The 23,424-nt window shown below is 42.4% G+C and overlaps 1 protein-coding gene and 1 long non-coding RNA gene across 2 annotated transcripts; one reads left to right on the top strand and one right to left on the bottom strand.

Moving 5' to 3' along the window:
* Positions 1 to 9,927: 9,927 nt before the first annotated feature.
* Positions 9,928 to 17,188, bottom strand: tbx22 (T-box transcription factor 22). The gene is made up of 8 exons (XM_040016232.1): positions 16,667 to 17,188; positions 15,974 to 16,232; positions 14,750 to 14,851; positions 14,499 to 14,673; positions 12,293 to 12,457; positions 11,423 to 11,487; positions 11,025 to 11,110; positions 9,928 to 10,931 (listed from the first exon to the last, which is right to left on the bottom strand). The coding sequence occupies exons 1-8, from the start codon at positions 16,800 to 16,802 to the stop codon at positions 10,405 to 10,407; spliced, it is 1,515 nt and encodes a 504-aa protein (XP_039872166.1). The 5' UTR covers positions 16,803 to 17,188; the 3' UTR covers positions 9,928 to 10,404.
* Positions 17,189 to 21,541: 4,353 nt separating this feature from the next.
* Positions 21,542 to 22,872, top strand: LOC120724359. Its single transcript, XR_005693897.1, has 2 exons — positions 21,542 to 21,998; positions 22,163 to 22,872. It is a non-coding gene; the product is annotated as an uncharacterized LOC120724359 (long non-coding RNA).
* Positions 22,873 to 23,424: the final 552 nt, after the last annotated feature.

The following is a 23,424-nucleotide window of genomic DNA, read 5'->3' as shown; positions in this document are numbered from 1 at the left end:
CAGGGAACAGATGAGAGGTCAAAGGTGTCACCTGTAGAGGAAGCAGCCTTCTGCCACTCGCATGCCAGTACCTCATTACACACACACACACACACACACACACACACACACACACACAGTGTATCTCTGGGAGGGAGGCACGTCCCAGCTGGGAGCCATTACAGGTGCCGTCCTAACACACACACACATATATCTTCATATGAACACGTTCGCAACCCTGTAGCGAGGGGAGCTCTCCGGAGTGACACTCGGTCACCTCTGACCTCTTTTGTGTCCCTCCTAATCATCATCAGCACAAACTTAACTACATCCACAATCATCATCATCAGTGCTCGCAGACTGACACGAGTCTCTTGTTTGCGCTTGCTTCCAGACACTTTGATGAGTTCGAGGTCTGCAGTACGTTTGAGCACGCACCCGCTCCTTTAAGTCCTCAGTTCTTCTTATTTTCCACTGACCTCGGTGATCCAACAGCTGTCAGTCATTTTTTTTCTCCACCGTTTTTTTGGGGGTCTAAAATTCAAATTCCGTGTTCCTTTTGTGGTAACAACCACAAAATGTATTTGATACTTTTGTGTGTGTGTTTCAAATCTAATTTTAACCCTCAATGGCCGTCTCTTCTCTTTCAACATGATTAAAGCTGGGAGAGTCTTTCACCGCCTGCCCCCTCCACTGTGTGCATCTCAACATATGTGCAAGGGATGTTTTCACCAGATGTGCAGGAGACAACTCCTGTGTGAGCAACACCGCAGGGAGAAACCTGTGTTTGTATGTGTGTGTGTCAGGTGTTGATACCTAGCAGCTCTCCCCTCCAGTCAACACCTCCCTGTCCAGGTTCCTACAGGAGTGCCACTTGCTGACAGGAAGGGATCTGGTGGGCTGTGGGTTGTGTCCCTGTGGCTGACCCTTCTGCTTGTGCACAGTGTGTGTCTGCATGTCTGTGTTGGTGGATGAAAAGCTGCTCAAAGCCACAAATGCTGGCTCAGCGAAAAAAACTAATTGCAACAGGGGGGATTGGTTAGACTTCCATATGATTCATGCGCAGGATATGAAACAGCGAGTTTAAAGAGTCATAAACTGGATTCAGCAGGAAGAGATGAATACCAAAAAGTCCCAAATTATTTTCTGGAGAATTAAATAGAAGGAAAAAACGAATTAATGGATCCCCAAAGAGTTGATAACTTCCTGATAGTTCCCTTGAAAGTGCTAAAAAAATATGGTACTTATTATAAAGAAAACTTGTTGTACTTGGATAACACAGGTTTATATAAACAAAGATGTTTTAATAATCATTTAATTGTTCCAGGATAAGTTTCAGTACAAATTGTTTTAATAATGCAGTTTTGTTATTGTTCAAAAACCATACAGTGGTGACGAACGCAAAGAAACAAAAATGAACTAATACCTAATGAAATAATTAGCAACCATTTATCATTTAATTTAAATTACATATGATCAGCAACAAATTATCTAGTTTCTTACAGGAAACTTAATGTTAAGCTGTTTTTAAGAAATCTCTGATTTGCAACATGAATACAAAAAAACCCCTAAATTGATCAGTTTTTATTATTTAAACCATTATAAAATCCTGATGTTGTACTTTTAGAGTGTACTGTGATTAAATCAAAATGCTGAGAAATGTAAATAAACGTAACATCTGCAGTTTTAAATGTAACACATACTTTTTCAGTGAAGACCACATTTGCCCATCACGTGTGTCTTACGCTCATCTTTTTTGAGTGTGGATGGTAAGAAGACCGATATTTAAGGTGGCACAGTACATGGAAAAGTGCAGCGCGGCCTCCTTTTCCTCCTCTCCTCTGCTTGTCTTCCTTCCACCTCTCAGCTTCCCATTTTAAATATTCAATTACCACGCGTGAAGGGTCAGGTCAAACACAGGAAGCCGAGCTGATTGGTTCTACTCAGATATCGATGGTCGTGTGTGACCAATCGCTGCTGCTCAGGGCTTTGCCCAGCTGCTGCTCTGTGTGTGTGTGTGTGTGTCTAATCGTTCCAGACCACGGTTTCCCTGGGTTTCCACTCACCTCTTGACCACTGTATCCTGTCAGACGTGTAAACGCTGCTTTTAATCAGTTTTACCGTCTCACACACACATACACCAAATGCAGCTGACCCTGTCCATCCCTGCTCTGTAAAGCACGCTTCATTAAGATTTAACTGATCTCCTGCTCACACACCCCTCTCACAACCTCTGTCAGGCACACACCTGATCCTACCAGCGCTGTTAACCCCCCCAACTTAACCCTCACCTCACCCCATCATCCACCCTGATATCTCTTACACTGAAACAGCTCTTCAGCTCGGACATGCATCCTTGACTGTATGTGCTACGCTTCCAAATCTGCGTTTGACGTTATAATTGATAAAAATCAAACAAATTGGAAGACGCAGTAAGACCATGTGTTACAAAATAATAACCATAATTCATCATACTTTTTTTCTTTTTTTTTGCTTTTGTCTGATTTGCTCTGTTAGCCAAACTGCAGAATTTGACACATTAAAGTAATAAACTCGACACTTTTGGGAAGAATATGTTAGAAATATGGATGCGATTTTCCTTAGTGGAGAATCTGGTGGACCAGAATCTGGTCCATTCATCTTCTTCCACTTATCCAAGGTTGTTTGAGCCTAGCAGAGCTGTCACAGAGCAAGAGAAGCTTGGTGGAACCTGGACAGCTCGCTGATCTGTCACAGGGCTAACACAGAGAGAGACAGAAAACCATTCAAACTCACATTTACACCTACAGCCAATTTAGAATCATCAGTTAGCCTGACTCCGTACATGTCTTCGGACTGTGGGAGGAAGTTGCAAAGAAACCCCACAGACACAGGGTTAGCATACAAACTCCATGCAAAAAGGCCCCGGGCTGTGCGGTGACACTACTAACCACTACATCACTGCACCTCTATAGAAGTTAGGTCACCCCAACAATTTCATTTTGCACCACATACCTGCTAAACTCCTGTCAGTCACATCAAATTCACTTTATGTGCTTTATGTTGAGTCCTGATACTTGTGCACTATTTAATTTATCTGCTGTGCTACTATTGTTACTTTATAGCTTCTTAATGTATCGAGTGCTTACATCATGCTAGCCTAATCCCACCCCAGCTGAGTCCGGCTGTGCCAGAGGTTTCTTCATGTTAAAGAGTTTTTCCTTCCCGTCACCATGTGATTACTTGCAGGGATCATCTGATTGTTTGCGTTTTCTCTGTAATGCCTTACCATATTAAAGCCTTAAAACTGAACTAAATGCTTTATTTTCCTGTAAAGGGTTGGGCACACTAAAATACAATCAAATATGAGAAATCTTTATTGCATTTGGCATCTAAAGCATGCTTTCCTAACACTTTACAAAAAGGACACTGAAAAAAATGGCTCCATAATGTTATACTAGATAGGGATTAATAAATTATCTAATAACTGTTGATTAGTCAGTGGTCAAGCCATAACTCCACCCCCAACCATCCTACAGAAAACTGCAGATTATACAGAATTTATCTGCTAGATTTTTAACTTTTAACTAGAACAAAGAAACAGGATGACATCACTGGCATTTTTACGCTGCCTCCCTGTTTGTTTTAGAACTGATTGTAAGAGCTTATTGATTAGTATCAAGGATCTTCATGGTCTTCCTCCCGCCTACACGTCTCACCTCTTACTACCATATGAACCAGTATGTATCCTGAGAGCCATGGGCAGAGTTTTTAGGGGCCTGGCTGAAAATGAAAAGAGAGCATTTGAAGTCAGGGCCTGGAGGCTCTGCAACAACCTGCCCAAGGAAACTGGGTCAGTGAAGTCAGTCGTTGCCTTCAAGTTGACTCTTAAAACATGCTTTTTATTGATTATTATGAACTGCACGGGTCACTAAGTACATTTAATAATTATTAGGGAAGCACTGATGAATGACTCCCTGACTCTCGGGTTGCTCCTGATTTGCTCCTCGCTCGTTCTTTGTCGTCTCTTGTGTATTAGCCACGTCTCACTTTGCTGGTAAGGTGATTCTGGCGTAGGCAGTGAGGATGAATCGGTTAATAAGGTGTTTGTCGATAGTTGTTGACAAGAAGGTAGACCCAACAGTTGTATTCTTGACAACGAGGGAAACAGGAAGAGAAGAGAGATCTACCGAGGATTTCTGCCCCTGGAATAACGTTGTTATAGCAGTGGATGTGGCAGAGCTTTGTGTGTGTGTGTGCGTGTGTGGTGCATATGGTAAAATACTCTGCAGGTCTGCTGTTAGTCACACTTCCGCGTCTCAAATTGAATTAGCGTTGACAGCGCACAGCGCCGGCCGCGTGTATGTGTGTGTGTGCACCGGGGGCACTAGCTGTTGGCAAGCTGTCCACGTGTGTGTGTGTGTGTGAAACACAAGAGAAAGACGGCCTTTCCCCCCTGAAATCAATTACACAAGTATAGGTCTGTGGATGTGGGGGTGAGAGGGGCACATCCTGTAGAAGGCAGCCCAGACAGACAGCACCATCTGGGGCAGCAGGCGGGTCGACCCTTGGTTGAGACATGAAAGAAGCAGAGGCTTGGATAAGAGGAGAGGAGAGTACAGCCTGGTGCTAAATCACTTTTTTCTCTCCACCCAACACCCTCGCCTCATCCTCTCATCTGCCATCCGATACATCAGCCACAGAGCATCATTCTCACTCAATCACTCTCTGCCTCTATTCCTATTTCCCCCTCTCCCCCCTCTGTATCTGTCCCAGGAGTGATAACCTGTCATACACAGGAAGCAGAAAGAGGTAAGAACGATCTATCCCTCTGCCAGAGATAGGGGCAAAGAGAAAAAGAATATCTCACATCTCTTGTTCCAAAGGGGTTGATGTATAGGCTTGTATTAAATAAAACCAATGCCAGAGACTCGCTCTCTCTCTCACACACACACACACCTGTAGAATCACACTTTAGCCTAACAGACAAGGGGAGGAATTAGCAAACACACACACTTTCTCCCAGGAGGAGTGGAGCTGCATATAATAAAGGGTAGAACGTGTTTTTTGGACAATCTTTGTGCAGAAAGTGCTTTAGCTAAATGGATGCACTGTCACATAGCTGCAAGTGTGTTAATTATGTTGAATCCCTTTTTTTGGGGGCTTCTTAAATTAGGAGATCCAAAGATATGATATGATACATGATACATGGACTGAGAGAAATGATCTTAAGTATAAATTTGGGAAATGAGGGAGAATGCAAGAACTGGTTGGGTGATTAACACTTTTTCTGAAGAATGGCATGTGTCTGAGGCCCAGATGGAACATGCAGAGGAAACCCCAAAACTCACACACACAAACACGGAGGCCAGCTGCCAGACCACATGTTAAAATGGTTTGTCCTCCACTCATCTAACCTCTGCTCCTGTAAGACAGAGGCTTGTCAGGGAGCACATGCCAAAGCGAAGCCCCCATGACCCCCGTCTATGCACACGTGTGGCTGTACTGAAAGGTATACACGTGCATATAAATAGAAATCTAACTCATTGAGACTTCTTGCGCTGCGTCAGAGAAGAGGTTTTGGACTATATCTGTAACTAGGAGGGAGATAACGATCACAGAGAGGAGGAGAGGAGCACTTTCAGTGTAACTGTGCAGCGTACGCCCGGTCGATGGGGCGGTAGAGGAGTGCTTAATAACTGTTAAACTGCTCTTGCTTTTCACATTACTCACAGAGTGTAATTCAATTTCAGCCACAGCTGGTTTCACTTTTAACTTTACAGCTGAGCTCAGTCATGTCCCATAATCTGACCTGATAAATAACCAGCTTTTATTGAATTTGCAGAGAAAATAGGGTCCAGTATAAACCTTCACGAGAGACACGCAGAGGTGAACACGAGTTTGGCTGCAGGGCGTTTAAGCTGAAAGAGCATATGTGTGTGTGTAAGTGGGTGTATGGCAACTATTATTAACTGGCATACACGTGTTAGTGGTGTGTGTGTTTCATGTTTTTTAATCTAATGAAGGCAGAGTATACTTACACGTTCCGACTCTCTGCTGAGCCTCTCTCCTGTTTCAGGATGCCATTTCACATGATTGGAAACAAATGACTTCGGGGTCACATTTCTTTCCCTTTACTGCCTGTCAATCACAGTGGAACAGTCCAGAAAAAATCAACACACACAAAAAAAACACAAGCCACCCTTTCTGTTGTTTCATAAGCGCAGCCTCCATGTTATTTCAACCAGAGGATTATGCTGACTCGGTATAAGGCAAATTCATAGAGCGGATGAATGGGCAGATATGGATATTCTTCCACAAGTTGATGAAAGGTTAACCCAGCTGTTACCTTCAACACGCTATGGGGTCTAACCAACACAGCAAAAAGATGGATAGTAGATCCTGTGATGTCACCCACTGGTTAGTAAATTTATAAAGCCTTGAGCTCAACTTGTTCCCATCGCCATATTGAAAGCGGATATAACGGGAGAGCACGGGACACCACACAGTCTTTGGCTAATGACTTGTGATTGACAAGTTGTTAGAACTTGTTGACAAGTTGTTAGCCTAAGAGCTAACAAATTGTCAACAACTTAAGATTTACAAGTCAATGAGCAAACTAATTTGTCTTTCCTGTCTTAAATTATAATCATATTTCACAAAGTGAATTTCATATTTTTTCTGTATATAAAACTAGCGACTCAGCCCATGAAGTCACCAGGAAAGTGTTTAACGAGGGAGCTAAGGACCATTTTCTTATAGACTTAGCCTACATACAATACACATCCATCTTTTAAGTGGTTTTAAAACACGGTTTCTTTAACTAGCCAAGTAATATCCTGCTAAATTATAATCTGTAAATACATGTAACTCTCATTACTGAGAGTCGAAGGAACTATTGTTGCTTTTATATTCTTCCAAGTTTCCAATTTTATGCTAAGCTAAATGAAGCTAAGATAACCTAAGCTAACCATGTAAGAACCCTGCTTCCGGGTCCAAACTACTCTGTGTTTATTAAGGTTCTATTTAATCTGAACAAGCCTCTAAAAAAGGTATTGATAACTGTCGGCCTATCTCGGTTTTTATTACCACTGTTCATTTTAAAGCTTCGTTTTAAAAACCTTACGATGTAACTACAGCCCAGCTCACGCGGCAGTATATTAATGACTAACCCCTTATTGTGAATGGATTATCTCTGTTGTTCTTCTGACTGAAGTTTGGTTCGTTTACAGCATCCTGCCATGCGATCGCATTTGTCCCTAACCATCGGGAACACCCGTGTTAACTTATCGAGTGGAAAAAAGTTAACGTTCATCCTCCAGCTTCACTGTGCTAATGTGTTTATATTATGCTAACCATAGCTGTGTAGACACCTAGCCCAACTTCAGTATCCCAACAAACGTCACTGCTGTTTAGTTTCCTGTCCTTATTTATGTCGGAAGCAGAGCTGTATGTCTTAATTTTTTCAGAAGTCTCTCAGTCAGAACATGGTATATTATGTTAAGTGGAAACTAGCGAGCTAACTTCCTGTTAACTTCTAACGCCATTAAATTTAATAAATTCTGTTTTCATGGATGCCTGGATGTTAAACTTAATTGTTACACCTGGTAGAGCAGCCACACTGATCATTTTATTAAAGATGAAAGAATTTAAACAGTTTTTAGCTCTCAGTGATGCTGCAGTGTTAGTTTGACTTTGGGACCTGAAGTGGAGTTTGGACCCGGAAACAGCTGGTAACGTCAGACTTAAAGACCGGATACTTTTGCAGTTAGCCAGGTAGCTTTTTTAAAAAAAATTTATTTGTTATATGAATTCTGCTTTCCAGATGAAATTGGAAGACAGAATTTACAATTCCCAGTTAGAATTTTCATCTTGAACAATTTAAATCAAACAAAATTAAAAACAATAAAACAAAAAAATTCTAATTTGAAAAATCGGAGCAATCCCGCAAACCCCAAATTAACAATCCAAGTTGGCATGAGCGAATGGCAGTGAAAGTGTAAAACCTTTAAAAACAATTAAATTTAATCTTTACTGCCACTATCACGTATTTGTGACTTTAAATAAGCCATTCACGCAGTACTGATCAGGATCTATCCATAAGCGTGCTGCAGGGGTGTTTTTAACCATAAAAAAACAAGTATTGCACTGCTTTGCTAGTGACATATGACTGGCTCTACCTCCTAAGAAGCGAAACAAATCCTGTTTTTTCTTGCTTTTCTGACTTTACTGCTGTAACGAGTTCTGAAATCCACCTTTTCTAGGTGGAACATAGACTAGTGGCATATTTCTTCTTCTATTGGCAGAAAAATTGTTTGATGGACATTGATGAGGTACAGCTGTTCAGCTTTTTGACCATTACAGGTACACCATTCATCGTGGACTTTATGTAGTAAGACATGATACTATGAACACTGCTATATGCTGAAACCAACAAGTATAAGCCTACAGTGTAAGTGTGCTCCTTCATTTATTAATTCACAGTGTGCAGTCATGGTAGATGGCTGTCCCCAGCTTGAGCCTGGTTTTGCCAGAGGTTTCTTCCTGTTAAAAGGGAGTTTTTTCTCCCCACTGTCACCAAGTGCTCAGAGCATAGGGGGTTGTTTAATTGTTGGGGTTTCTCTCTATTATTGTAGGGTCTTTACCTTACAATATAAAGCCCATTGAGGCGACTGTTGTTATGATTTGGTGCTATGTAAGCAACACTGAATTTAACTGAATTTTATCAAACACAGTTTTAGCTATTTCAGACTCTATGAATGTGCGTCAAACCTCTTGTTTATCTTTTTCAATTTAGCACACTCATATTTAGGCCCACATGCTCATGTTATCTTTTTCCTTCTGATATCTACCACAAGCGTGTGCCTGCTTCACTGAAGAGTGACAGGTGCAATGTTCAGCCCTCCTGGTATGAAAGCAATTTGTCTAATTGAAAGATCAGGAATTAGAAGGGAGTTTAAAATGATTGTCCTATGCAGGCCAAATGGAAATGACAGACAGTATCAAATAACCTGTCCAGATTATGTCGGTCTGCAGACAAAGAGCAGGCTGTTTGATAGCGGCGCACCTGACCATTCACCAAAACACGGGCCATCCCCTTACCGAGATCCTCAATTAACTTCTTCCTGCTATTTCCACGTCCAGCTCACATTAGCTCACCGCCATGCTCGGCTGTGACAAGTAAATTGCTGTTTGGTTATGACCGTTTGTCGGGAAACAGGCCATTTCCCTCTCCCTCCCTCCCCACTTTTCCTAAACTGCTGTTCCTAGCTCTGCTGAGAGGGAGGAGAGAGACAGGGATGAACGGGTGCTGGTTTCTGACTGAGCTGAAGGCAGGAATTATCACATCAGTGGCTGAACGGGCGTGCCCCATTTGGTATGAATGCAAAAAAAAACCCCAAAACAACCGTGTTGTGTTGGCCAACGGTAGTGATAGCTTTTCATTTGACTCTGAACGTCTTTCACATTAAAAAAAAAGCTTCTACAACACAACAATCAAGAAAAGAGCTGATTTAAACTGTTTCAGGGAGCAAAGCTCTTGTTCCGAATAAAGGGCTCTACTGAATAACCATTTCACCTCCATGCATCTCTGATTAGCCTTATTATTGGTAATAAAATGCAGGAATGGAAACTGGCTGCCTGGATTCTGGCAGCTGTGGTTCTTCCCCTAAAAATCACACAGAAACCTGATGAGCTCATGTTATTAGTCAGGGGTGGCCAGGCCTGACGCAGAGATTCAAAAACACAAAACATGCTTTTGTTCACTTTAAATGGACAGCGGCAGATAATTGGAACATAATGTGCACCCTTTCATCATGTCTCCTTCAAACTCGCTTCCTGTTGCTCAATACTGCATGTGTGCTTTACTCTGAAATACATTTGGCATTTATGTTCAAGCAGAACTGTCATTATGCGTGTGCTATGTGTGCACTGCCGTGTTTGAAAGTGTGTAAAAAGACCATTTGGAAGTTGTGGAGCTCAACAAAAAGCAGGAAAAAACTTTAATGGGCACTTATGGTCACTTTAACAAACACGTTCATTATAATAGTTCTGTTACATACCTCATTGCTGATGCTCTTTGGTAACACTGTTACAGCCCTTGATGCAGTAAAACTGTGGACTGAACTGTCAAAAGCAATCTGTCCCGAATAAAAATCTGCATCCTGCCTGAACAGGAATGTTTCTGTTTACTCCGTTTTTGGCTTCTCTGGCTCTAGACGAGATTGCAGAATCAAAAGGAGCTGCTCGCAATCTGCCTCGGGATCGCTTGTTTGTGCTGGTAACTCCAACACGTTTGTGTAAAAGAGTTTATAAATACAAAGAAGTCCCCACAGCCACATTTCTCCTCTCAGTCAGATCAAGGAGGATCAGCCCTTTCTGTTTTGTGTGTTCAGTTTTGGGATTGTTATGCTCAATGGGCCGGAGCCCGCAAGTGCCGTCCAGCCGTCAGAGGCAGTGGTTGGTGGTCGGGAGCCAGGGAGGCTGGCGTAGCAGACAGTCTGTAGTGTCTTCGGCTAGTTTGGGGTGCCGGGAAATGGCTGCAAGCTGGGGGTTCAGAGGGAAGCTGTAGCGGTAGAGGCAATACGGGCTTACAGTGTCTGAGAGATGTGGGGGGAGAGGAGAGCTCTGAGGGCTGAGAGGGCAGTGTAAGGGGAGTAGGCAAGGAGACCCCGGGGACTCGTGGGGACACGGGTCCCTGCAGTGGGGCGGTTTCTTCCCCTGCAGCGCAGAGAACAGCGGGAGGTCTGTGAGAGGAGGCAGAGGGGAGAAGCCTCTCAGTCTGTCTGCTCCCAGGGAGGAGAAGGCTCTGCTGGGCAGAGGGGAAATGCTGGGTGAGGTGGTGGAGGTCTTGCTGTAGAGGGGGAGAGTGAAAGCGTGGACAGCGGCGTCCTGACAGGACAGTGGGTGAAGGGATGAAGATGAAGAGACGGGAAGGAGGCTCTTCACACTGCTGGTGGGCGACCCTGAGCTCCCTGTCAACGGACAGGACAGGAAAAAAATAAAACACTGAATCAACACGTTAAAAAAGTCAAATCTCAGAAGTAAATAGAGCTGGAGCACTTTACCTTGGAACTGTATGGTGAAAGGCTTGAAGTCCAGGCTGAAAGGGCCTCTCCAGGGATATGACTCGAGCAGGCCATCCAACACTCCCCTGCACACACACACACACACACACACACACACACACACACACACACACACACACACACACACACACACACACACACACACACACACACATTTATACATACTGTAAAAGCAATGAAAAATGTTATTCCAGGTATTTATTTTTGGTACTGAGAGGTGTGAAATTCTGCACTACTCAGCTCAGCTTTATTTGAAGGTTTTATGTGGCTTCAGATTTCAGTGGTTGAACTTTAAATCCCTCTTGGGTCCTTTAGTGGAGCACTTTCAGCTAAATAAAAAGTATTTATGTTCAGCGTTCAGTGAGAGTTTGCTATACCTATTCCTTCCTGGATCTCGGAAGCCTTTGGCAAAGGGGTTCCTGTCGATCTTCAGTTTTGTAATCTGGCCCAGAGGAGAGGAACAGACACGGGTTAGAGTGGATTTGTCAACGGTTGACGTGCTTAAGCTAACAATGAGCTCAGCTTTTACAATAGAGGAGAGTGGCAGAGCACCCCCGCGGGACTGCATCTCCCAGCAGCACCCAAGGCGATCAGCCATGTCAAACAGGGGTTCTTGCAGAAAGGGTTCAGGGTCGTTCGGTTTTATCCTGTACTTTAATAGGCCGTGGACGGCGGCAGTCGGCGCAGTCACAGCTCGTTACTGCGTTTCTGTAATAACACGTTCACTGATCGTAAAATGAGCCCTGATGAAAAGAGCTGGCAGTCCCTGCGGAGGGCTCTGTTACTGGAGGAATGGTAGCCAACAGCAGGGTCAGGTCCCCTCGATGGGAACACACACACACACACACCCTCTCTGAGCAATTGGACCAGCAGAAAATCAGAACACTGCAAATTTATGATTTGGCTGCGAGCACATGGAACCGGGCCTCACTGGCTTCACAATGTGGACATTTTATGAGGTCAAGCAGCCTGAGCTGTTCACTGGAACATCATCATAACAACCGTGCCAAGGAAGAAAAGGCTAAACATCTGTTTTTTGATCAAATCTGGCAAACAGTAGTAACACAGAGTCACTGACTGATCTTTCTTTATTAAACATCACTTCATTTTTTTAACGTTCCAATTCATGAAAAAGTCAGATGTTTATTAAAGAAACAATCCAACATTAGTGCGCTTAGTTTCTGAGCTCAAACCTTCTGTTTGTGAGAAGTATTGAGAAGTATTTCAGCACTGCTGCTGAGTGTTACCTGCTGGTTCTGGTAGGCTGTGACTGTGGTGAACTCTGTTTCTGGGAAGGAGAAGCTGTGCACTCCGTCAGCAGGCAGCGACTGGATCTGAGACAAGTCCATGCGAGGGTTGTGTTTGATGATGTGCACACGTGGCTTGTATTTATGCATCGACTGAAGAATGATCTGCATCATGAGACAAAGAATGAAAGGCTTTTTATTTATTTATTTTTTAAGGTGGACATCAATTTGGAATCATCTTTCAGATCAGAAACGGCCATATCAAGTATTACAGCTGCATGTTCTTTTTTGTTTTTTATAAAAAAAAACCCTTTAAAATAAAAAAATGCAATTTTGTAAATCTGTCATTTCCATTTTTTGTGCTAACATTCCAAAAAAAATAAAGAAAATTCTGGCAAAAACTAAATTTTGCTGTACTTTGTAGTTTTTTTTTTAAATGTAAAACACATTTTAAAATAAATTTCATTCTTAAAAAAAGGAAATTAAAAAAGTGGATTTCAGGCTATTTTAGATATAAATCTTCTTCTGGTGCACTACAGTAGGTTGCATGACTAACAGGATAATGAAAGGAAATATCCAAGTCTTTAAAATACAATTATGAAGAGCTCTACGTTTTATAAAAGTATTTAGCACAAATGTGCCTTTCATCAAATAAACCTAATAAAACATCAAATATGGTTAAATATGTCATATTACTAACAAAGGTCTGACAAATTATTAGTAATACACTATGGGTTACATGTGACCTCTTTGTGAACAAAACAAAATATATGAAACAATTATTTTGTTCCTCATATATTGTCATGGAGTAAAACTGGTCTCCTAGAAGGTTTTGGGGGATTTTATAGCACAATTTTTGAGGTGGAATATTAATATTATCATTTTTTTAATATTTGGGAAAGTAGATTAAAAACACTGAAAAGAGTCAAAACAAACAAACATGTAAATGTAACAGCACAACTGTAAAAATTTGTGGTCCTAACATCTCGAGCAGCTGTGTTAAACTCATTTTGCGTCGTGGGCCACATACAGTCCACTTTGATGTTAAGTGATCTGAAATGGGCCGGGTCGGTGAAACAACATGATAAATGTGTAAAATTATAGAAAAGGCTATAATAGTTCACTGTTCTGTAATTATAAAGCCTAAAGCTCTTCTTAATACAGTTTAATATAAACAAACTATCCTGTAATTACAAACGTTTTTGTTTTTTAAATTATTGTGGACTCATTAATATTTTCATATTATTTGATATTTAATATTTGAAACAGTAACTTTCCTGTAAATTTAGCTCTTTATCTGTTAGTAAATTACTGTGATGTTGTATGATGAAAGGCGATGGAGGTGGAGAGGTTTAATAGGAAAAGCTGTAAAATTTATGAAATTAAAGATAGAAATTTAAACTCTATCCACTCCTTCCCATTTTCTATAGCTGCCCAATGGGCCGGATTAGAGTCTTCAGCGGGCTGATTCTGCCCCCCAGGCCTTATGTTTGACACCTCTGATCTAGACTATTTCTTTTCGCAGGAGAAAAGTCCAATAAAAAAAACGGTAATGTGATATATGAGGTTTCACAGTGGAGGGAAACGCTTTCTAAAATAAACTCAGCACTTACTGACAAACAGCAATATGTTAAGAAATAAAAGTGAAGACAATAAAGTTAATTAAAAATGCGTAAAATGTCCATTTGAGATTTTACACTGACCACGAGAGATGTGGATTTCGAGAAAGTTATTCTTGTCTTTTTTCTTTTCTTTCTTTTTTTTTTAAACATGAAATTAATTTCACAAACACACAAGTTCCAGCGTGGACGTATAAACAGCAGGATCGAGTTGAAAAGCCTCCAGATGCCTCCCTGGTCACAACATTTGCAGATTGCTAAATCTTTCGCGGTAAACTTTGTAGCTGAGAAGTATTTCCGCTTCCTTCCTCCCTCTAAGACATCCAGGTTTCCCCTCGATGTTACAAATGTGTAGGAGAGCAGTTTGAGGACTGAAACTCTCAACGCAGTCAGAAGAGCAAAAGCAACACGCAGAAACACATAAAAATGATTAAAAAGATTTGTTAATATCATGATCTAATACACAAAAATTAAAGAATGATCTTCAGCACCTCCGCTTAAAAAAACGAACTCCCTTTTAATCTCAGTGCATCTGATCCTTATCCAAAGCAAGAAGAGCAACAGGAGGCAGCGTGTGGGTTACCTACATGTCCCTTATCGTCCATCTCGTTGTTGGTGAGCTTGACTCGGTCAAAGCTGATGACCTGACGCATCCACGTCTCTCCTGCGCACGGGGAGTCCGGGTGCACGTAGAGCCGCGGCGAGATGCAGGAGTGATCCGTGTTTCCAGCCACCATCCACTGCGAGCTGTGGTACACATACCTGCGTGGAGGAAAGCGCGTGTAAGCAAAAGGAAAAAACAACAACAACAATAATAAAAAAAAAAATCGGCGCTCACCTGTAACGTTTGGAGTCCACGGGCATGACGTCCATTGCGATATAATACTGCTGGCAAGGGTCCAGATTGCGCACCTTGACGCGCACAGAAGGAAACATTCTCCTGATGAGAGGAGAGGAAAAATAACAGGAGAGAAGTCATGTTTGATCTCTTTAATGAAAGCTGCTTAATAAAACTGTTAAATGCGTATTTGGCCATCACGGATTTCAGTTTATAACGACGCCTTAAAGACAAGAAGAGGCCGAGACGCTTCTGCTTCTGCCGACCAGGTTCACAGGAAAGTTCAGGGACCTCCAGGGGCCCTGAGGGCGTCGTCACTGTCCGAGATTTACAGCGCATGTTGTCGGTGATTGAGTAAACGGAACTTAGATTTCCGCGCGCAGTCATGTTCCAATAACTCATTTATCTGAGCAAGAACCCGTTTTCTGCGAACCTGAGATAGAAGCTTAATTACACTCCCAGCAACAAGTTTTCTCTGTGCAAACGATGCGTCGCATAAAAGAGATCTTACAGATCGGCAAATATGTCTAAAATACAAGCTAAGAATGATTTAGAAAACGGTTTAGTTCATGAATATGAGTTAATTCACAAAAGCAAAAGTAAGTGACATATTTCCACGTGATGAAAAGCCACTTTCAGTTTTTGTTCTGCACCTCATAATTTGTTTAATGATAGCTGCCTCGTTAGTTTAGGGAGGGATCTTATTGTACACTGTTGTTCTTCTGCTCGCCTCCGATTGGTTGTATCTTGATAGAGCGTTTTAAAATCCTCGATAAAGCCGCACCTGTGACCGCAGAACAGTTAATGTAATTATCATAGCCTGATAAGCCCGCTCCACATTGGATTTCATTTGCAACAGACGCTTTAATGAGGAAGCACACCTTCAGTTATCATTAAAAATGTAGACAAGTCTTTTTTAAATTTATTTGCGGGGGTAATCCCCTTCAGAGGCCCGGACTGAAAACTAAACCGACGGGTTTAAATTGCACTAAGATAAAGTATCTGATTAAACTGTCGTTTTAACTGAAATCTCAAACTGTGGCACTAAAAACATAACGGCCAGACTGCACTGTATCTGGTGATCTACAGAAAAACGACTGTAGCTCTTTGCTTGTTAACGTGGAGGCAAATACAGTTGGAGTTAAAACGTTTTAAATAAAAAAGCTGGTTAAAGACTTCACACGAACTTCTTTGAATTTAGTCTTTCTTGCGCAGATGTTTTACCTTCCGGCTTTAGTGATGATCATCTCGGTGCCGATCTCGTAGAATCTCCTCCACAGCTCGGAGCCCTGCAGCTCTACTCGGACCTCTCTGTCCGGCCGACAGTCGCTCTCCTTCGGCTTCTTCTCCTCGCTGCTCGGGTCAGAGTCTTCAGTCTGTGATCTGTCAGTCTGTCCCTGCGGGTCACAGGCTGAGGGGTCCTCTCCCCTCCTCGGTGTCGGACATGCTTTCTGTAGCTGGTTGATGGGATATTTATTCTGGTCTGAAAAGTGGGAAAAGGGGTGAAAAAAGAGAAATGAGAAAAAACACAGAAATGTGTCTATTTTTTAAAATATTTAATGGAAAGCCAGAACTTTGGAAGCTCTTTTAATTTGGGGAAATTTTAAAAATTGGTAATATTATAAATCTTATTTTACTTCATGAATGTTAAAGTTCCTAGAGCGAGCTAATTTTAGCCCTATTCCTCAAAAGCAAGTTCACGTGATAACTCTTGAGTTTTAACTGATTGAATATATTCTAAATCATGAGAATTCTAATTTTTGAGAACTTTAAATGTGGCCTAAAGATGAAAAATCAACTGAACCTTGCAACTAGAAAGTTGTGCGTTTTCTGTTTCCTCCCCCAAAATTGTGCGTAAAAGTCCTTCAAATAAAAAGCAGCAGGGTGCTCTCGGCGGTTAAGCAAAAGTGTCCTCACCGGGAAAGATGCTCCTATCGCCGCTGGTGTCAGCGCTGCTCGGCTCGTGCTCCTCCGACACTTTAATCCTCTTGCAGGGCTTCCCGACCAGCGCCTCCACCGAAAAGGCGTGAGCCCGGGAGCTCAGTCCCTGCATCCTGGTGGGAAACACCGTCTGTACGGCTCCTGTATTCCCCCGAACTTTAACTTCGTCCCGCACAAAGTTCAGCCTCCTAGCTCGCTCAGAAGAGGACAGGCAGAGCAAACACCAGCAGCCGCAGCACCTCAGGGAGCTCCGCGTGACGCTGCGTAATTAAACCGCTGCGTTCCCATGTGTTCTCCGAGACGCGCGCCCGCATCAAAAACACCTCACTGATTATTGGCACGCCTCTTCTCCTCACTACAACATTTCCCCCCTTTAACCGGATCAACTTCTCGCCTTCCCTCTCTCACAGAGAGCTCGTTCCTCCGGTTCCGCTCTGCGCGTCATAGAGAAGGAGGAGAGAGCGCGCATTCCTTCACGTGCGGCCCCGCGCCGTAGCAGACATCCACCTAAACTCTAATATAACCTGAAATTCATATTAACTGAAACGAATGAGAATAAAGTGAAATAATGACATTCCTTTCATAATCAGTATTTTTGCGCTCGACGTTGGAACTTTGGAACCAAAAACAAGCAGACATTTGGCTCAGTACGCACCTGAATTAAGCTTATCTGAAATATCTTTTTGTTTCTTAACGTTGAGAGAAAAGTAAAAGGACTCGATAGATGTTGGATATTTTTTGCTGTGTGTTACTTTGGTCTCGGAACAGCCTGTAGGAGCATGTTTGCGCGCCTCACTGTCCTCAGAAATTCAAAATTCTTAGGTCAGTTCATAAATTTGGGCAGTAATCTTCGACTCATATCAAATAATAAAATTAAACGTTTAAGACAAAAAATAAATTTGATGGCTTGAATTTATCCTGTATCTTCGTCAAATGTAAATTATGCAATGTAAAGGACTTTTTTTTTTTTTTTTAACAAATAAGCCGTTCATTTGCATTCTAAGATGCTCTCCTATTTAGACGGCCCATAGGTTAATACACTTATTCTGTCAAATATTGTAAGGAGGCGAAAGGCACAAATATTTAGATCTGTTAACTCGGACCATCTGGAAGGTAAAATATCACCGTGAAACTCTCTGCATGTCTGCTGAAGCTGACATTTCCTATATTAATTTGAAGGCTTTCCGTAAAGCGCGCTCACGTCTCCCGTTTCCTTGGTACAGAAGTGGGGTTCTTATTCGTGGTACCCGGTGAGGTTGTGCGCAATAGTCTGGTTCTCATAAATGCGTGGATCAGATGGAGTTTGGCGCACAGGGGGAAGAAAAAGGGTCTGTAATGACAGCTCGGGATTATTACATTACTGCTCGACATGAAATAGATCCGCTTTACACAAATAAAAGTCAGCAAAGGCTCTATTTAAAATGTTTTTTAATCACATGGTGTAATTGCTCTGAGGAGAAAACAAATGAGGGCTGTGTTTACAGCACGGTTGGTTTGGTTGCTGATGGAAATCTCTGACAACAGCCGGGAAATGGAGAACTATGACCAACCGGAATCACATGTTCCCTGTCATCATATAACCTGCTGTCGGACCCCGGCCTTCGTGTTTATTCTTTCCTAACTTGTCGTTTTCTTGCAAAGCATCTCAAACACCCGCCGTGGTTTCAGGCTGGGAGGGAGGAGGAGGGTGTAGCAGATCGGATCTGGCTGCGGCCTGCTGCTGCTGTTCCTGCTGGCTTTTATTGGAAAAAGACGCTCAAAACTGATAGAAATAGCCTGCGCAGTCTCTTTCCTCTCATGTTTGAGAGATTGCTTTCCGTGCTGTCTTCGCCAGTCAGCTCATAAATCTTTCTCATGGGATTATGGGATGTCAGGAGAGTGATGACGAGCGATCGCCTCGCCTGGCTTTCTGCTAAACGGCCCGGCACCTTCTTGCTGCTTTCTGATTTGGCGCAAACCTGCGGCCGTTCAGGGATGGCTGGCACACATGTTTCCTCTTATTAAACACAATATGCGTGCACGCGCTTGGCGGAAACAAGGGATTCAAATCCAATTAAGAGGGAGGCCTCGGGTTTCCATTAAAGCGGAAGTTCGATGACCAGCTGCAATTAGGTTTCCCATTCATTTTTTTTCGCCTTCCGGCTGCTCGCTGCCATGCTGTTGATTTGTATACAGGGCCTTAATTAATAGCAAATAATTGGCCTTAAACTAAAGGACCTTTATTTGTCCATAAGAAGTGTTTTTCTATTATCTGCACTTCAGTTTTCGCGTTGTTTATTCACAGCCATTTGTTTTTTCCAAGTTTGTGCCTATTTGGAGCTGAAGGCCAGGGCCCAAAGAATAATCACCACCAGCCACACACCCATGTGCTGTATGTGCGCACAGGCTCACAGCTCGCAACGTGTGTGTTTATAAACAGGTCTGGCTGTCTGTGGCTCACTGCTGAATGGATGTGACGGGGCTCCCTTATGGTTTGTTTTAAGTTGGGTCATGTGTGTGTGTGTGTGTGTGTGTGTGTGTGTGTGTGTGTGTGTGTGAGAGGGTTATTCTGGGCACAGGATGCCAGCTCTCTTGCCAAACATCAAACTTCCACTGCCTGTCTCCTGTGACGTTTGCAGAGTGATTAAATGTAGGACGGTGGCTCTAATGGGATGTGACCTCTCTGCTCTGTGCTGGTACATGGATGACGGCTCACCTGGAGTACTATGACTGCTATGACAATGATGTGCTCGTTTTTGTGTTGTTTGCTGATATCGTCATCGTCTGCTCCTGTTTTCCATTCGAAGTAGACGTGGAAAAAGACGCATAAGGAAGCCCAAACAGAAGCTATTCATCCTCATGTCATCATGTCCAGGGATGTGCATCTGTGTAACGTCACATCTGCTACTCATAACCTCTGCCTTGTCCCTCTTCTTGGAGGTACAGCAGTGTCTCTCAGACTTTCGTGTCCCTGCAGGAATGAAGCCTTCATTCACATTCACTGCCTCTGCATCTGCAGCAGCACTCATGTGAGAGTCACTGGGACTGATCACATCCTCTTCTACTTGTAATTAATTAACTCTGTGTGCCAGCACATCGTGGTTCTTGATTTGCTGTTGAACGTCATCCAAACGCTATCTTCCAAAATCTGATGATGAAATGGTAAAAAAAATGTAAGAGACCCATAAGTTTATCAGCAAATGGATTGTAGAGCTATTTGCTGTTCATGTTCACAACTGTGAATTTAATGACCATCATATACTCAACACATAAATCCGGCATGTGGGAGTTTCACACACTCTCTGCACATCATCACTGCATGTAAATTAATTTCTGGATTTACAGTTAGGTCCCCAAAGAACTTTTTTTTTCTGAATTATTTTGTAGCTGAATTTTAAACCAAACAATCAAGATGGGATTGAAATGCAGGCCTTCGCCTTTACTTCAGGCAGCTTAACAAAAGTATTCATTAACTGCTCAGGAATTACAGACATTTTTATACACAGTCCCCAGTTTTCAGAGGCTCGGCAGTAATTCTACAGTTAAAGCAGTTTCACAGATGAGGCCTCTTTTCATGTTATTTTGTAACAAATTAAGCAGGCAGAAGATCTGGAGTTGACCATTGAACTCTCTCATTTGGTCTCTCTTCACTGGAACCATGAGTTCTGAAAACATGTCAGTGCCAGTGAGGGAGGTTATTATTAGGAAGAAAAATCAACTATTAAAGAGAGATAGCAAAACGTAAGGAGTGTCCAAATGAATAATAGTAGTGTAGTCAGAAAGACTACAGAGGAAACCTAAAGTGGATGATTGCAGAATTCTTTCCTTCATTTCTTCACAACATCTAGCCAAGTCAAAAACACTTTTGAGGAGATTGGAGTATCACTGTCTGCAATCAACAGATGCGTTAATAAGTAGGAATCCAGAGGGTTTACAACACATTCAGAGGATTCTTGAGTATATGGGTTACACTTACAGTTTTTCTCAGTTGCTTTGGTGCATTTCTCACAACAGAATTAAACATTGCACAACAGTTAGTTCAACCACCACAACATGTAGTCGTTTTGGCACAACCCTGTGGCGGTTTCACGTTCACTGCGTCCAAAGGCAAATGCCTTTGGACATGAAGCAGTTGAGTGAGTACAAATATCTAAAGAATGGTCACTTTTGACTTGCTATTCATCACTATCTCCTTGCTTTTATCATGAATGTCACAATTATTCATACTTGTACCGGCTGAATAGTCATTGTCCTTACAACTAATAGTCTTCATTTCATTGCTTGTGTCAGTGCACTCAAAATTGTTGAACATCTTGTCAAACAATTTGTACACCCATTTTGAAAACCCTATTTTTAAGGAGTTTCCATGAAAATCTCATGTGAACCTTATCTCACACTAATGAAAATTGGTGTGTGTTACTCTTACTTGCAACCAATGAAAAGCCTCTTCTACCCAGTCACCCTACTCTACAAGTATATATATATAATGTAAACCAACAGACAGGATTGGCATAAGGTGCATACTGAATCTACAAAACTGCAGAACATGGAACGTCAGCCTTGTGGAAGAGGGGTGAGGATCGGTGGAGGACGAGGACAAAACCGGGTAAGAAGAGGCCAACCACATAGACACGTTCCTGATGAAATCAGGGCAACACTTGTGGATCATGTGATAAACCATGGCCTCACAATGGCCGAGGCTGGTCGAAGGGTGCAGCCAATGTTGGGAGAACTACTGTAAGTTCTATTATTCAGACACTTCGTCGGGAAAACAGGTGAGCATACTGTAATGTAGTTATTCAGCACAAACTAATTTGCTCTGCACTTTCATAGTCATACAGGAGACTTGCATTAGGACATGACCTTATCTTTACATATAGACGTACTGTAACTGAAGCGCAGACTAGGCCCAGGTGTGGCATAGTGTGCTGTGGTACAATACAGTAATGCTGTAAAGAAAGGAGTTTTGAATGATAGTCCTGTAACAATTACTGTAAGCATGTTTGCGCTTATTTATGTTTGTTTTGTCATCTGCATCTCAAAAAGGACTGCCAGACAACCTGGAAGAGGTGGAAGAGGTCCACTTTTGACTCCGCAGCAAGAGGAAAGAATTTGTGCAATGGTGGCTGCAAACAACGCTTTGAGACTGAGAGAAATACAAAGAACTGTCGTAGAAGATGACACCATCTTCGGAAATATTCAGTCAATATCAATTTCCACCATAGACAGAGTCCTCAGACGGAATGAAATGTCCATGAAGCGATTGTACAAAGTACCATTTGAACGGAACAGTGATCGAGTGAAGGAGCTCCGTCACCAGTATGTACAGGTAAAACATAATTGCATATGTACCTCTGTTTACTGTAAAAGTTTAGGCCATGTACTGCACTTACATTTATGCATGTTACTGTAATCCTATTTACAATTCAAACTGTGCAATCTGTTGTGCCAAATGCACCATTACAGACTTTTTTATTCTCATCCTTTGTATAGCGTATCCTGGAATTGGAAGCCAGGGAACCCCTGCACACGTTTGTATATCTTGACGAAGCGGGATTCAATCTCGCAAAAGGCAGACGGCGTGGACGCAATCACATTGGAGAAAGAGCCACCATTACAGTTTTTCTCAGTCGCTTTGGTGCGTTCCTCAGAACACCATTAACATTTGCACAGCAGTTAGTGCATTTCCCAAAACAATTAGTGCAAACTGCAAAACCTAGTGGATAGCCTGCAAAAGCACGTCACATGCACAGAATTGATTATCCATACCTCAAAAGCAAGTATCCATGTCAATGAAACTGTCAGTGCCATCAAAATGAAAAGTCTTGACACCATCTTTATGAACAAGATAGTCAAATGGCATTGTCATGTTTCCACTATGACAGTTTATAATTTCAGTGTTTCCCATTGCAAAAACAATTGGTGACACCTGAAAATGCTGACGACAGCACTATGGCCTACCTGTACAGCCATCTGAAATGTGCAGTAAAGTCACTGTAGATGTTATGGGAGTCTTGGGAGTAACTGAGACACTGAATACGTACGTTTCACATTTCCATTGTGTAGAAGTGTTTGTAATCCTACAGAATTGTGCAAAAGAAAAATATGCTACAGTCACTTGTTCACTGTAGAATACATGTAAACATAAAATCACCCATTTGGTAGAGCTGTGCACTAATGTGAACAATAAACAGCACATGTAACAGTACAGTAAATCATTCTGGCACATCCAGACGTTCCTGTCTGTCTGGCCACATATTTTCATCTACATCACAACAGATGTTATCCCTTGCAATGCAGCGAGGAAAGTATCTCCTGGAGTGGCGAATCCATCCTCTGCAGGACCCTGCTGTGATGTCGTCACATGCTGCATCCATGGCTGCTAGCAGGGCCATTTGCTCATGTGGATGCCGGTCATAAACTTTCCACCTCCAGGCAGAGAAAAACTCCTCTATTGGATTAAGGAATGGGGAATATGGAGGGAGATATTCAACCAGAATTCTGTCATGTGCTGCAAACCACTCTCTGACCTGATGGGAGTGGTGAAAATTGACATTATCCCAGACAACAACATACTTGCTGAGTTGGCCTCCACCTCTCTCATTCTCAGGGACTAGGTCCCTGTAAAGAGTGCCTAAAAATGTCAGGAGATGTTGGGTATTGTATGGACCAAGAAGGGGGATATGGGTGAGGACGCCGTTGTCTGAGATGGCTGCACACATGGTAATATTCCCTCCGCGCTGACCAGGGACTTC

Source organism: Simochromis diagramma, unplaced genomic scaffold, assembly GCF_900408965.1.
Source record: "Simochromis diagramma unplaced genomic scaffold, fSimDia1.1 OVJJ01000685.1, whole genome shotgun sequence".
Lineage (NCBI taxonomy): Eukaryota > Metazoa > Chordata > Actinopteri > Cichliformes > Cichlidae > Simochromis > Simochromis diagramma.
The sequence above is the reverse complement of the archived record's forward strand: the minus strand, read 5'-3'. Positions and strand labels throughout refer to the sequence as shown.